The sequence below is a fragment of the Paracoccidioides brasiliensis genome (assembly GCF_000150735.1).
Source record: "Paracoccidioides brasiliensis Pb18 unplaced genomic scaffold supercont2.2, whole genome shotgun sequence".
Lineage (NCBI taxonomy): Eukaryota > Fungi > Ascomycota > Eurotiomycetes > Onygenales > Ajellomycetaceae > Paracoccidioides > Paracoccidioides brasiliensis.
The window spans coordinates 2,940,981-2,954,976 of NW_011371359.1; the positions used below are offsets into that span (position 1 = coordinate 2,940,981).

Below are 13,996 nucleotides of genomic sequence, written 5' to 3' on the forward strand. Positions count from 1 at the left end.
ACCCTTTCTCTTCTCTCCCTCTCCCTCTCTTTTGGATAGATATATATCAGAAGTCATTCTAATATAAAATATGCTGCAGGGAACAGTCACTTTGCAGGTACGCAGTGAAACGATCTCCACAGACCATATTTCGGGAGGACAGTTACTCACGATGGCGTAAAATTTTCGCACTATCTTCCTCCACCCCTTATCACATCTAGCCAGCTCCTGAAGTTCATCGTCATTTGGTACCTCCTGGGTCACGCCTTTCTCCTGTTCATTGTCATTACCCTCTCTGGGCCCATCATTATTTGGGGGGTTGTGATCAGCCCTTTCTACATCGCTTTCTTCATGAGAGGAGTTGGCCATCGTTGGAGAGCACGCTTCGCAGGTATCTGCAACCATTCGATCTTTTGGTCTCAAATCTCAATCGCAACAAGAGAATAAAAAAAGCGCGAGGCGAACAACATACTCTCCCCGCTGTTTCAAATATAAAGTTTATTGTTCAAAGATCCGTGTGATATGTGACTATGCGCAGCAGACCACTGTCAGTACGATTCTATGTTGTTGATGGTTTTCGAAGTTGTACATTCTCATACGGTGATCACATTTGAAAATTAATATCAAACACTGAGTGTTAATAACTCATGTCAGGAAGTTGTTCTCAGCCATACATATATGCTATCAGGAAAATTTGCCACCGGGTCTTTAGATTTAAACATTACAAAGCCTTTTTTTAACAACAAACATCCAGCCCCCACTGAGCGGATCAAACCGGTGCGGGGATCACACCACTGAGCGAATCAATAAAATCGCAATAAGTTTAAACTAGATTTGTACCTGAAGTTCCTACACACGACAATATCAATTATATTAAATTACACTAAGACTGTTCTTGAATGCTGTATGCTACAGCTATAAAAATAAATTATTTTTAAAAAATATAGTTTTAAAATATTTTAATATAAAGTATTTAAATATTTAATAATTATGAATAATATAAATAAATAAATAAAATCAAAAATTTTATAATATATAAAGTTTAAATTTTTTTTATATTTTAATAATAAATTAAAATAAATTATTAAAATTTATAAATATAAAATAATTAATATTATTATAATAAAAAATAATATAAAAATTTATTAATTTTAATATATATTATATAAAACCAATTAAAAATTAAATTATATTTAAAAGTACGAATATATAATACATATGATATGTTACGGCGCAGTCTGGTAATATGGGATAAGGTTGATCTGTTCCGGCCTCAACCATATTTGATGGTCCATGTTGATCCGATCCGACCTCAACCATATTCAATTGCTTAGGTTGATCCGCTCCGATCCTCAACCGCCTAATATATATTTGGCTGCTCGTTCATTCCACATTCTAATTCTCGGTTTAGTATTCTCATTGCAGCTGCCTAGTTAGATAGATGAATTGAGCTTTTATCTTATATATCATCATGACTCTAGTTGAACCATGACAATATATAAATAAAAAATTATATTTATTTATAATTATTTTATTTATAAAATTTAAATGATTAATTTTAACAAATTTAAAATATAAATAAATTTAATATATAATAAATTAACTTTATAATAATTTTTAATTTTTTTAAATTATAGAAGTTATAAATATATATAATATTTAATATTATTAAATTTTTTAATCAATTTTTTAAATAATTAAGATAATTTATAAATAATATTTAATATAAAAATTATAACTAGTTGTAATAAGTTCAAATATTATAAAAAGTATTTTATATTTTGTTAGGCTTAGCGCCCGACCGAGGCTCGGCGCCCAATTAGACTCAGTGCCCGATTAGACTCGGCGCCGGATTAGGCCTAGCCCTCATCATGTGACCACATGGGTTGTTATAATGAAATACTAAGCTTGTGTGGGATGGTTGAACCTTCTATTCGGAGGAGCTAGCTAGGTTATTGCTATATTACATACAAGCGATCACGTGTGGGCGGGGCGGTCGCTAGGGCAACGCCACCCAGGCGGGCGCCGCTACAGCTTGATGAGAGAAAAGAAGGTGCTGGGGTCTGCCCAGATTATAGCAGTTAGCAATGCAGAGAATTTCTTCTTATGCAGCTCACATTCACTTCCTAATAATTTAATAAAATAACTTTTTAAAATTATATATATTAATTATATATATTAGATAATATTTTATAAGTATTTTTGATATTATTAACAAGTTAAATTAATTATAAATATATTTAACATATAAATATTAATAAAAAAAATTATAATCTATATATTTACAAATTTTATACTTTATAAATATAAATATAAATATATTTAATTTATAAGATTTATATATATTTAAAATTTTTAATTTTAATTATTATTATTATTATTATTATTATTATTATTATTATTATTATTATTTTTATATTTAAAATATATTTAATTAATAACTATGATATTTATTTAACTAAATTAAGATTTTACTATTTTATTAATCTAACTAATAAATAGTATTTAAATTATATATTTATAAATTTTTATCTCAAAATAATATAATATTTAATAAACTTTTAATAAAAAATAAACTTATAGAGTTTCAATTTTTATTTAATCTTATTATTAATTTAAATAAAACAATTTAATATATTATTAAATTGAATATATTTTCTATGATATCAGAGTTAGAATTAATTGAATTTATCAGAATTTTAATCTGTAATTATCTAACTTAGTGTTATAGTTAGTCTAGAGAAATTATGATAATAGTACAAAAGCTCAATTTATTTATCTATCTATATAGTTGCAATGAGAATATTAAACTAAGAATTAAAATATAGAAATAAGATAAGCAGCTAAATATATATAAATAATTAAGAATCAGAGTAAATCAATTTTATCTCATATTATTAGCAACAGTACTATAATACTTAGTAATTAAATTTTTTTTAAGATTTATAAGAAATTTCTGTATGTTGTTCAGTAGTTAGCTTTTAGTTTATTTCTTCCATTCACTCTTGCTATAAGCTTTTCAGCAATTTTAGTTGATTACTCTGCTTATTTTAATTTTATTTACTTTAATTATATTACTTTAATTACATTTTAATTACTTTATTTACTTTGATTACTTTGCTTTGATTGCTCTGTTCACTTCAATCACTTCACTCTGATTATTCTACTTGTTTTAATTGCTCTATTCTGCTTATTCTATTTGCTTTAATTACTCTACTTACTTTAATCATTATGATTATATAAATTTAAATTGAATTCAACTTAATACTATTGATTGAATAATTATTGAAATGAAAATTATTATTTTTATTTATATTCTTCTAAGCTCTATTGCTATTAAATTGTTAAATAAATTGTAGTTTTTAATAAAAATCTTCTAATAATAACTCAGATATTAATAAGATATAAAAATAATTTAGAAGAATCTAATAAATAATAATTAAGATAATCAATCTACTAATAAGTTTAATAAATTTAAGTTTATTTTTTTTGTATCAATATAACTATTTAAAAGCAAGTATTTTTTTAAATTGAGAGATAATATTATAATGCAGTTACTAATAATATAAATTAAAATTAATTTACTCTGATCTCAATTATATTTAGTTACTTAGATTGATATATTTTAATTTTTAATTATTTATTTATATTTGACTACTTATTTATTTTTATATTTTATTTCTTAATTTAATATTCTTATAATAGCTATCTAATTAAATAGATAAATTGAGGCTTTTATTTTTATATTATTATAACTCTAATCATATTATAAAATAAAATAATTCAAATTAATATAAAAGAAAACTTAATAAAAGTAATATTAAATATATAAAATATTTAAGAAATAAAATAATATTTTAAGTCTAGTATTCTTAACTTATATAAATAAAAAATTATTAATTTAAAATATTTTCTTATTTAATTATTTATTTATTTTAATATATAATTATATTATTAATTTATAATAAAATTATATATATATGTTACAAACCTAAGGGAACACCCCGCATGAACAATCAAGGAATCATTGGGTAGGAATAAACCTAACAAGAGGGCTGACGGAGACTAAGCGACGGAACGGCAGGACGTGTTTCCGGAGAGGGTACAGATCACGTGACTGATAGATTGGTATGATCAGTATACCAGATCTACCAGATCTACCAGAGGATTTCACCATGTATATAAAGACGCTCATTACCCTTAGGATCAAGGAAGCTTATCTTCTTGATCACGATCAATTTCATTACACTTTGAGAACATTCTACCTTCCAACTATCCTATTCAGTTATAACCATAGTTTTGGTTCCCTTGGGATACCCTTCTACCGCGTCTACATCTCTTACAGATCATTAGAGTCTTAGACACCCGCCTTAGCTATTATCGGTAATAGAGATCAATATTTCTATTGTCCAATTCTAGTGGCAGCCGACCTTCCTACAGTGATCAAGCACGATAAGGCACTTAGTCGACCTGACCTTAATCGACTCAGGTGAACGCTTGCTGTAACGGAGCCAAGTCCGGTTAACAATATATATATATTTAATATATTATTTTTTAAATTAAATTATTAATTTATAAATAAATTATTTATATAAATTTAAATATAAATTTAATATAATTAATCTAAACTAAAAAGAATAAACTAATTAATAAATATTAAATTAAATTATATAAAATTTTTTCTTATAGTTAATATTTATTAAGAATATAATTAATTATTTTTTTATATATAATTTTATTATTTTTATTATAATTTTTATTTATAATAAGAAGAATTAAGTATCAAATTCAATAATATATTATTTAAAAATTTAAATTAATTACTTTATTAATTATAATTATAATTGTAATAAATATAATATTATAAAAATTATTTAAACTTAATTTAAAATTTAAAAAAATTATAATATTAAGTATTTAATTTTATTAAATATATATATATAACTTTTATGAAATTAATCTTATAATAAAACTTCTTTATTATTAAAATTATTTCTTATAGTAAGTGCTATAGTGTAAGGGGTTGAACCCCTAGATTCGCTCTGGCTGGCTGACTCAGCCTAGCCATCGTTTGCACGTGCGCACGTGATCATGCTACGCTAGCTCGCTTAAGCTCGAGTTCTCGTCTCATTCTTTTCTTCCCTTTCTCAAGCAATTCGTCCTTGTTATATAGGAGGATTAGCCTCTAGTTCTTAGAGCTTAACCCTTTACATATAGTCAAATAAAACTTCTATAGTCTAAAAATTAGAAATAAGTAACTGTAATAATATTAATAAATATATTAAAATAATCAATATTATTATTATAAAAAAAGTAATATTGAAATATATTCAATATAAATAAAATAGAGAAGCAAAATCAAAATAGATTTAGATATTAAATTCAACATACAGAAAATCTAACTAGAAATAAAGCTCAAAATCTTGTTACTTCATCAACTACATCTATTGAAAAAACAGTTATTTAACTTTGAAAGTCTCTATTATCTGAATTTGCATCATATCAATGAGCTTCACAATATTGCATCAATTGCAGCACTTTCAGATATATAAGAATTGAATATTCTCAATCTAGTTTAATTTAATTTAATTTAATTGAGTATTGTTATGTTGAGATAATTTGATTAAAATCTAATTAGTTGATATATAGTGATTTTGTGATATGCTTATTTACTTATTTGAGAATTATAATAACTATATCTAGAACTTATTAAACTAGTTTATTTTCTTTCACTTGTGTCCAATTTATGTCAATTCGTATGTCAATTCATTCATGAAAACTATCACTATGTTGATAAAATAGTGATGTAAGAAATATTATATCACTAGCTATGAAGCTTTACAAAATAAGATTTTTCCTTCTTTTGAACGGCAAATAAAAAAAAAAAATACTAGCTCTATTCTTCTTCCTCTGTGAAATCTGCTGAATTTAATTCCAAATTGAAGGCATTCTCACATGTTGAGTGGGTGGGTTAGGAATCTACAGATTTTTCAATTTTGGTGACTCGCTCGGTGGTTGTGATCCGTTCGGTTTGGGAAATTATACTAATCGCTGGACCCAAATAACTCCTTTACGGTATCATACGTATACTTCAAATCCAAATGCCAATAATTGACAGTTGTGGGCTTTGTAACCAACCACGCCTCATCCAGCGCCTTCACAACCTCCTCTGGCAACGGACCCTTCTCAATATCCGCTAGATTCTCCTCTAACTGCCCGAAGCTGCTAACACCAATGATAATTCCATCACGCTCGGTTAAGCTTGTCCCCATATTTAGTGCAGAGTGATGTCGCAACCAACGGAACGCGGTTTCAATTAGGGTCAGGTGATGTTTCTTCACGACAGGTTCAATAATGCGCAGAGCGTCGAATGTGGCGTCTTTGAAGTACCTGTTGCGATAGTTTGATCCAAGGCTGGCTTGGTCGGAGAATCGGCCGGACGCAGGGATGTCTGCCGTTTTATATTTCCCGGAGAAGATACCACCGGCCAGAGGATTGTAGACCACAACATCGATACCGTACCTTCTACAGGCGGGTATTAATTCGGTTTCAATGGACCGCGCTGGAAGGGGGTGAAAAGGTGTCAGTGGACCGCTAGACGTAGAGTGAAAAGAAAAAGAAAAATTGGCAAAGCGGAGAACTAACTGATAGCATTATACATGGCCTGATAAATCGTCGGCCTCACCCAGCCCCGCTCAAGACACATGGTAACAATCTCTGCAACTTCGAAAGCGGTATAATTGCTCAAACCCAGCTGAATAAACTTTCCTTCCTTATGCAACTCATTTACAGCCCTCAGTGTCTCTGCGAAGGGCACAGATCTGTCGGCTGCATGCAGATAGAATATATCCACAGAGTCTGTCTGCAGGTCCCTCAGGGACTCATTGAGTTTCTCCCTCACTACATTGGCATGATGGTAACCTGGTTTGCTAGGATACCATTTCGTGGCGATCGTGAGACCTCTTTCCTTCCACCCTGCTTGAGCCGTGAAGGCTTCCTGCTTTCCGCCAACGTAGATGCGCGCGGTATCAATTTCATTGTAGCCCTGCTGCTGGAAATAGTCGAGACATTTTTTGGTTTCATCTAGGGAAGTGATCCGGGCACTGCTTTCGGGATCAGGTCCGAAGGTCATCAAACCGAGGATCACTCGGGGCATTGGGTTTTGGACTACAAGAGGCATGTTTCCGATGTGAATGGATACAGTTTTAGAATTGCTAGAAAGTTTGGAATTGGTTGGAGTGTGTGACTGTGTATAGTTCGTCGAAAATAAAGCATTCGGCTATTGTTCTATGATGCGCTTTTATAGTTTTGGAAAGTAGCGGGATGGACTGAAGCTGCATGCAGAATGACATCATACTCAGATTCGTGAAGTTGGGTTTAGTAAAATATACAGAAGAACTCCGAGGGATTTGACCATACGTTCTTTTCAAGACACATAGAATTGAAATGCTTTTACAGAATAATGTATATTTGACTTTATAGTACTTCCACCTAACTATAGCTTGTTTCTTCACGGAGTGACTGATAAGATCGGTACAAGACTTTTATCTCATTTGGAAATAGTATTTAAACTTCATTGTGATCAGTGGTGACGGAGGTGATCTAATAGACAAATCTGTATTATGAGAGAAGTTGCATGAAATAACTACTGATTTAACCTGTACATCCTAAACGCATTCCGATAGTATGCGTCCAAGAGATGCCCTTGCGGTAGGGTCGATTCTTTCTCCTCAGCTGCATCTTGTTCTGTCAACCAGGACAAAGGATGTGCAGGGCTGTAAAGGTTGAGATATCAGAAGAAATATTTCTTTCAAGGCCATAAAACGTCTGAAGAGTATCGAAATAAACAGAATACTTCAGCTCTCGCACCAGACGAATCCGGGTTGAACCCAAAAGACAAGATGCAGGCTCCCAGACTACAAGATTCAAGATTCAACCATGGAGAGAGACTGGGGGTCCACCAAATACTCTTGGTCATAATATCAACTTAATGCACCTTCATATGGCAGCATAGAATCTTCAACTGCGCGGGTATGATGGCACGAAGATGGTAACGGAAGTAATCCCCGTACCTTCGAGAAATGGACACGGGGCCTAGAAATCTCCGCAGCAGGAAGATATGGAGTGAAATGGAATAGAATAGACGATAGATTGTGGCTCGAGTGGCTAGAATATGTAGCACAGAGACTTGTCGGGGTACAAGGGATATATTTCAAGGAGCTGCATAGCCTTATATAGGGTGTAAGACAGTCCGAGTCTTTGATAACGACCCTGTGGACTTGAAAACCCACGTTAGGCAGCCTGGTTAGAGTCCAAAGAGGCCTACAGCTTCTGCCACCGCTTTTTGTGCTCATTGGGCTGTTGCTTCTCAGGAATCGACAAATTTGACCCGCCAAATTCGATGACGGCTTGTGGCTTGGAATGACTAAGCACGATCAAAAGAGGTTGGGCGCCGAGATTGAGAGAACAGGCCGACAAGCCCTCGGTGATTCTGTCAGAACACATGGCTGAGGCGACACCAGAGGCCTAGAAATTTCATTTGTTGCGAAATTCCTGTATATAACTAATGTTGAAAGGTGATCTGTTTGCTTCTACCGTTCTGCTCGATCCGGTGCGGCTTCGCCAGTGCCACAACACCACTAACTAACTAACTAGTTGGTACGCCTGATATTATAATTCATCAAAAAAGAACAGTTAGGAACAACCTTCTCAATTGTCATGAGAAACGCGAGCGAATCTGCGAATAAATAAATATAATAACTCCCTGCCCTCGGCCCTACATAGGTAGTCAACGACGGTATTTGCCCTTTTCATCGACTCTCAAGTCCAAAAGGGGCCAAGACATTAACAACTCCGCCGGTCTTGATCCAACTCTCGACTATACTCTATTGAACTCCCAGCAGTCTTCTGAATATAATCAAACCAGAATCTCTTCCCAACAGGGCATATCTCGATCTTCTAGTGTCAGCCCCAATGCATCAAACCAGAATACCACCGAAAGAAAGACTGTCTTAGGATCTTCCCAATACGCCAAGGACGAATCCGAGGACGAGTTCGACGGCGAAATGACGAGCAGTAGACCCTCCTTGAGCCGGATAAGGGAATCTCGATCCAAATCCAGTTTGCCGTTGCTGAAGGATGAGGAGCGTGGTCGGCGGATAAGCAGTCCAGCTTTTGCTGTGGATGGAGAGGACGGTCGACCTCGATATGAACCTAGGAACTCAACACTCAGAAGTAGGACCCCAGAGTATGACAGCAAACATGCAACTCAAAGGAAATATTATATCGCTTCATTTTTTCTCGTCCTGAGTTTGATAAGTTTCGTTGTACAAACCGAGACTGCCGTATATATTCAACATGATTTGGGGTGGGAGAAGCCGTACTGCATGCTGTGAGTCCAATTAATTTTTGAAAAGAATGAGAGGATTTCCAAGATCTACCAAATAATAAATTTCTAATGGCTTTCATTGTGTATTTTTGGATCAGTTATTTTACCCATGGGTCTTGGGTTTTTCTTTGGCCAGTGCAGCTGCTGTTGCTTCGGCTCCAGAAGCGCAATCTGTCGTGGGGAGCATTTTGGCGGCGGCATACTTACATTCTCCGGACCACGGCACAAATGGTGGAATCTCGTAATCTACACCTCACCACTCGGGACCTCCGTCAGTCACCAATACCTTACATACTCCGCACCACCGCTGTCGTTACCACTTCCCTGACCGTTGCTGGCGGTTCATGGTATGTTGCTGTCAAGCTAACGACAGCCAGCGACCTAACTGCGATTTATAACTGTTCAGCCTTCTTTGCCTATGCCTTTTCGATACCCTTGCTGAATGACAAGTTGCGATTTGACAAAGTGTTCTCTGTTGCTGTTGCCATCGTCGGCGTTCTTATTGTTGCCTATGGTCCGTCCGGTACTTCCAAAGGAGCTGCAGGCAAGGATGCCAAGGAGGCATCGAGTCGAGCGCTTGGGAATGTTATAATTGGGATTGGAAGCGTACTTTACGGTTTATATGAAGTCCTGTATAAAAGACTTGCTTGTCCTCCTGAAGGCACAAGCGCCGGCCGTGGTGTGATCTTCGCAAATACCTTTGCAAGTCTAATCGGAGCGTTTACGTTACTCGTTCTTTGGATACCATTACCACTTTTGCATATCCTTGAAATTGAAACGTTTGAGTGGCCCCGGGGTGAAGCAGCACGTCTGCTACTGATATCCGTCATCTCCAATGCTAGTATGTTGACTTTTTTTTTTTTTTTTCCTTCACTGCCTGACATTGCCGTTGGGATCCAAATTATTATTTCCATTTCTTTCTGCTAACTGGGCTACCTCTATTCCAGCTTTCTCTGGATCTTTCCTCGTCCTTATTTCTCTCACATCGCCCGTTTTATCCTCAGTCGCTGCCCTTCTCACAATTTTCCTGGTCGCCCTCATCGACTGGAAGCTTACCAACAAACCTCTCACCTCCGCCTCGATATATGGGGGTATTCTCATCATTCTAGCCTTCTTCCTGCTCAGTTGGAGTACATACTGCGAACTAGATGAAGAAAGGAAGAAAAGAGAAGCCGACAACGGACCTGATTCCGAAAGCGATGAATGAGAAGCGCATGCCGACAACAGGTGTACAGCAGACGAAACAAGAAACATCATAGAGATGGGATAACATGAAGCACTGCCGCTTCAGTTTTACATACCAGAAAGAAAAGAGGCACACAGTTCCTCGTGCTGTCTTCAAACACTTCTCGAGTTTGTCCTATCATTTTTCCTATTTCTCATTCCTATGTGGATGAGCGATCAGTTTGGACTCAGTTTTCTTTCCATATGTTTCCCTTTCCCCTTTCCTCTGGGGGATGTATCTCCTTTGCTTGCTCCGCTATTTTTCGGGAGAGAGTGATGTAAAGATCACAGTTTTTCTTTTCAAAACCATGGATGCATGGCTATATACGCATCATCACTTATGCTTAAGTTTTTTTTTTATTTTCTCTTTCTTTCTTTCTTTCTTTCTTTTTTCATTCGGGCGAGATCTAGAATTCTCGGGTGGATATATTCACACAAAGTTGCATCCAACATCGCTGGATGGGATGGTTGATCTTCTACTATTGGATGGAAGAGCTCGCTAATCAATATAAGCGGAATCACGTGGGGGCGGCCTCTCGGGCGACGGCGTTCGCCTACGTACACTATTTCTCTTCAAACTGGTTGGATCTGTTCTGTTGTAATCCACTAGCCTATTCTGTGCATTTGTTCTGCAATTTCTTTCCGCTTCCTGTCACTGTTACTGCTTGTTCTTATGTCTGTTTTTTGTCACTGGTTGATTCTCAATTCCCCCGTCACGGTATTTGCTGAACTTATTTATCCCTTCTTCGATTAAATGATAAGAGAATTGGCTCATGGTGGTGGTGACTGCTTGGCTATTTTTCATCGAGATGAATTAGCCCAATTCTCCTTTGGGAGGTTATGTGTTTTGGGGTTGTGAGCCTACCTTCAGCCAACTTTTGCCTGCTTTTATCCCCCTGCTCCGCGTCACGTCGGTATAAGGTTGAAATCTTGTTTGCGCTTTTTTGATGGGATTGATGTCTCTTATTGAAGTGGAGTGGACCGTTTGATAGATATAGATGGGTGGGAGGGCAGGTCCCATGGCTTTTGATTGCAATGAGAGGTTTATGCGTAGTTTTATAGGGTTTCATCAAGAAAACAAGTCTGTTCTGTGGTCCTTCCAGAGGACAGTTCACGTCTTCATTCATGCACCACAATGCAGTCCATCCTCTTCCCCCTTCTATTCTGTGATTTATTCATTACATCAGGAAAGTAGGGTTAATCTGTTTTTTTCTTTTTCTTTTTCTTTTTTTTGATATTGTAGCTATGTATTTACATACACCTCTCGAAGTAGCAAAATACAAAAAAAAGGAGTAAGATACGCGCTCTAAGGAAATTGAACACGCAACGCCCCTGCGTGAATGTGTCTTGACACAAAACAAAGCGAAAGCACTGTAGGGAAGAGGATAGAGTATATGAGGCTGCGAACAGATGGAGATCGCGCAGGTTGTGTTGGTGGTCGTAAGGGTTGATTTGGGAGATGTAGTTAGGGGTGGGTTGGATTGCAGCCCGCAACACATGCGGAGGATTTCAACGTTGAAATGATATAAATTATCTTGGACCAAGTTTCTCGAGAGCAGCGGCACCCTTTTCATCCCATTCTGCTTTCGAGATCCACATGTTTTCTTTGTCTGCTAGCTGGGTTGAGGGGTAGAGCCGGTGGTTAGTTTGTTGGCCCCTTTGGATTTGAAAATAGAGAGTGGAACTTTGGGATGGCTTACCAGATTTGCGAGTACAGCACCTCCGAGGAACACCATGTGTCTTCTTCGAGGGGGGTCTTCGATGCGTACTTTAAATTTCTGGAAAATGTGAAAATAATTAGCACACGAAAGGAGGGGGAATTCCCGGACCTTGACTTACGTTTAGTCTTTCCGGGTTCCCTTGTAATACCCGTGTCAACCAGAGCTGCTTCAATTCTTTCTCAAGCCTCGATGGTAGACCGGGATACATGCTGCTACCGCCACTGAGAACAATAGCCTTATACAAACTACTCCTCACATCAACATCAGCAGCCTGAATGGTGTTGAACAGAAACTCCGCGATACCAGGCTGCTCTACGTCGACAAGATGGGGTTGGAAGAGGCATTCTGGAGCCTCAAACCGCTCGCTACCAACCCTAATCACTCTGCCATCTGGGAGGGTATATGATTCAACCAACACGGTCGTATCTTCTGAGAGACGCTGGTCAAGTTCCAGGTCATAGGACACGTAACAGAGTTTTTCTTTGATTTGACGAACGGTTTCGAAGTCAGCGGTACGGTTAAGGGCGTAGCCGCGTCGGAGAAGAAGGGCGATTAGGTTACGAGTGACATCGCGGCCTGCAACATCGAGACGGCGCGTTAGATGGTTTAAGACGGTGGACTCGTAAACCGGAACTATATGAGTGACGCCATCCCCCGAATCGACCACGACACCACTGCTGAGACCTGTATTTTCGTTTTACACATCAGTCTGTTGAGTTCTTTCAAGTATCTTCCGCTCCATGGTGTCCCACCTTGTGCGTAGAGGGCCAGAACAGCCTGTATCGCAACGTATACTCCTCCGAAGTTGTATCCCTCGAACATCACCTCGCACATCTGCTCTCTGTTTTTGAGGGGATTCATAGGTGGTTCCGTGAGGAGGATTTTCCGGCCTGCAGGATCGATCTTCATTTTATCGTAAAACGTATAGTTCCATAGATGTTGCATGTCATCCCATTTCTTCACAATTCCATTCTCCATCTGCGTACGGTACAGGGGTCCCGCTATCAGTAATCCCGCAAAACACAGAAACACGACGGCGGCCGGACCTGGACCAGTCAAAAGGGAGGGGCATACAGGGTAGCTAATTTGCAACATCGATCTAGCAGCGGCAGCTTCATCGCCACACATAATATCTTTCACAATGATATCCCCAGCCTGCTCCTCGGATCTGAGAATAGGCCGCCCCACTATGGAGGGGAACTGGTGTTCGGGGAAGTTCTAAATCGCGATGAATTCTGGAATCAGTGACAGTTCTCGTAGATAATGTGCGCAGGGTGAAGCCTACCTGCGCCGCATATCCGACTTTCAGGAAGCCGGTTCCTCCGTCAAGAACTGCATATCACGGTGTTAGTTAGCAGTGGTACGCGGAGATGGGTGATGTTGCGCTTGGCATACCGATTGGGGGCTGGTCCGCCATTGTCGCAATATCTTAGATTAGCGACTACCAGAGTCAAGGGTAGCCCACACGATAAGGTTGGATAGTGGATGAGGGCCTGTGGATGCTGGATTGTTTTGGAGTATGCAGTTGTTCAATTGTTGCGATGCTAGTCGATTTTCCCGTTCCGCTCAACTGCTTGCTTGGGAGGTTTGACGAAGCTCTTCCTAATGAGGTTTAGCGGCCCCATTGTGGAAATGTTCCACTTAAACTGTTTAAATGCTCCATTCTCTTCTGCTACATCTCATC

The 13,996-nt window shown here is 37.0% G+C and overlaps 5 protein-coding genes across 5 annotated transcripts in view; 1 reads left to right on the forward strand and 4 right to left on the reverse strand.

Moving 5' to 3' along the window:
• PADG_11376 (uncharacterized protein) overlaps window positions 1–348 on the reverse strand; it is a gene marked incomplete at both ends in the record, with an annotated part of 1,690 nt that extends 1,342 nt beyond the window's left edge. The window contains one exon of the mRNA XM_010759625.1: window positions 151–348. Within this exon, the coding sequence (XP_010757927.1) occupies window positions 151–348 (198 nt within the window). The remainder of the gene's footprint in view (window positions 1–150) is intronic.
• A 5,675-nt stretch (window positions 349–6,023) lies between these two features.
• On the reverse strand, window positions 6,024–7,159 carry PADG_02123 (uncharacterized protein; the record flags this gene model as incomplete). The annotated part of the gene is made up of 2 exons (XM_010759404.1): window positions 6,024–6,541; window positions 6,625–7,159. 2 exons carry the CDS (start codon window positions 7,157–7,159, stop codon window positions 6,024–6,026), a joined length of 1,053 nt encoding a protein of 350 aa, XP_010757706.1.
• Window positions 7,160–8,301: 1,142 nt separating this feature from the next.
• PADG_11377 (uncharacterized protein) lies at window positions 8,302–8,484 on the reverse strand (the record flags this gene model as incomplete). The annotated part of the gene is made up of 1 exon (XM_010759626.1): window positions 8,302–8,484. One exon carries the CDS (start codon window positions 8,482–8,484, stop codon window positions 8,302–8,304), a length of 183 nt encoding a protein of 60 aa, XP_010757928.1.
• Window positions 8,485–8,545: 61 nt separating this feature from the next.
• PADG_02124 (uncharacterized protein) lies at window positions 8,546–10,574 on the forward strand (the record flags this gene model as incomplete). Its single annotated transcript, XM_010758913.1, has 4 exons — window positions 8,546–8,590; window positions 8,805–9,370; window positions 9,466–10,208; window positions 10,315–10,574. The coding sequence occupies 4 exons, from the start codon at window positions 8,546–8,548 to the stop codon at window positions 10,572–10,574; spliced, it is 1,614 nt and encodes a 537-aa protein (XP_010757215.1).
• A 1,547-nt stretch (window positions 10,575–12,121) lies between these two features.
• PADG_02125 (actin-related protein 2) lies at window positions 12,122–13,729 on the reverse strand (the record flags this gene model as incomplete). The annotated part of the gene is made up of 7 exons (XM_010759405.1): window positions 12,122–12,208; window positions 12,292–12,369; window positions 12,431–12,996; window positions 13,065–13,290; window positions 13,387–13,530; window positions 13,598–13,644; window positions 13,708–13,729. The coding sequence occupies 7 exons, from the start codon at window positions 13,727–13,729 to the stop codon at window positions 12,122–12,124; spliced, it is 1,170 nt and encodes a 389-aa protein (XP_010757707.1).
• Window positions 13,730–13,996: the final 267 nt, after the last annotated feature.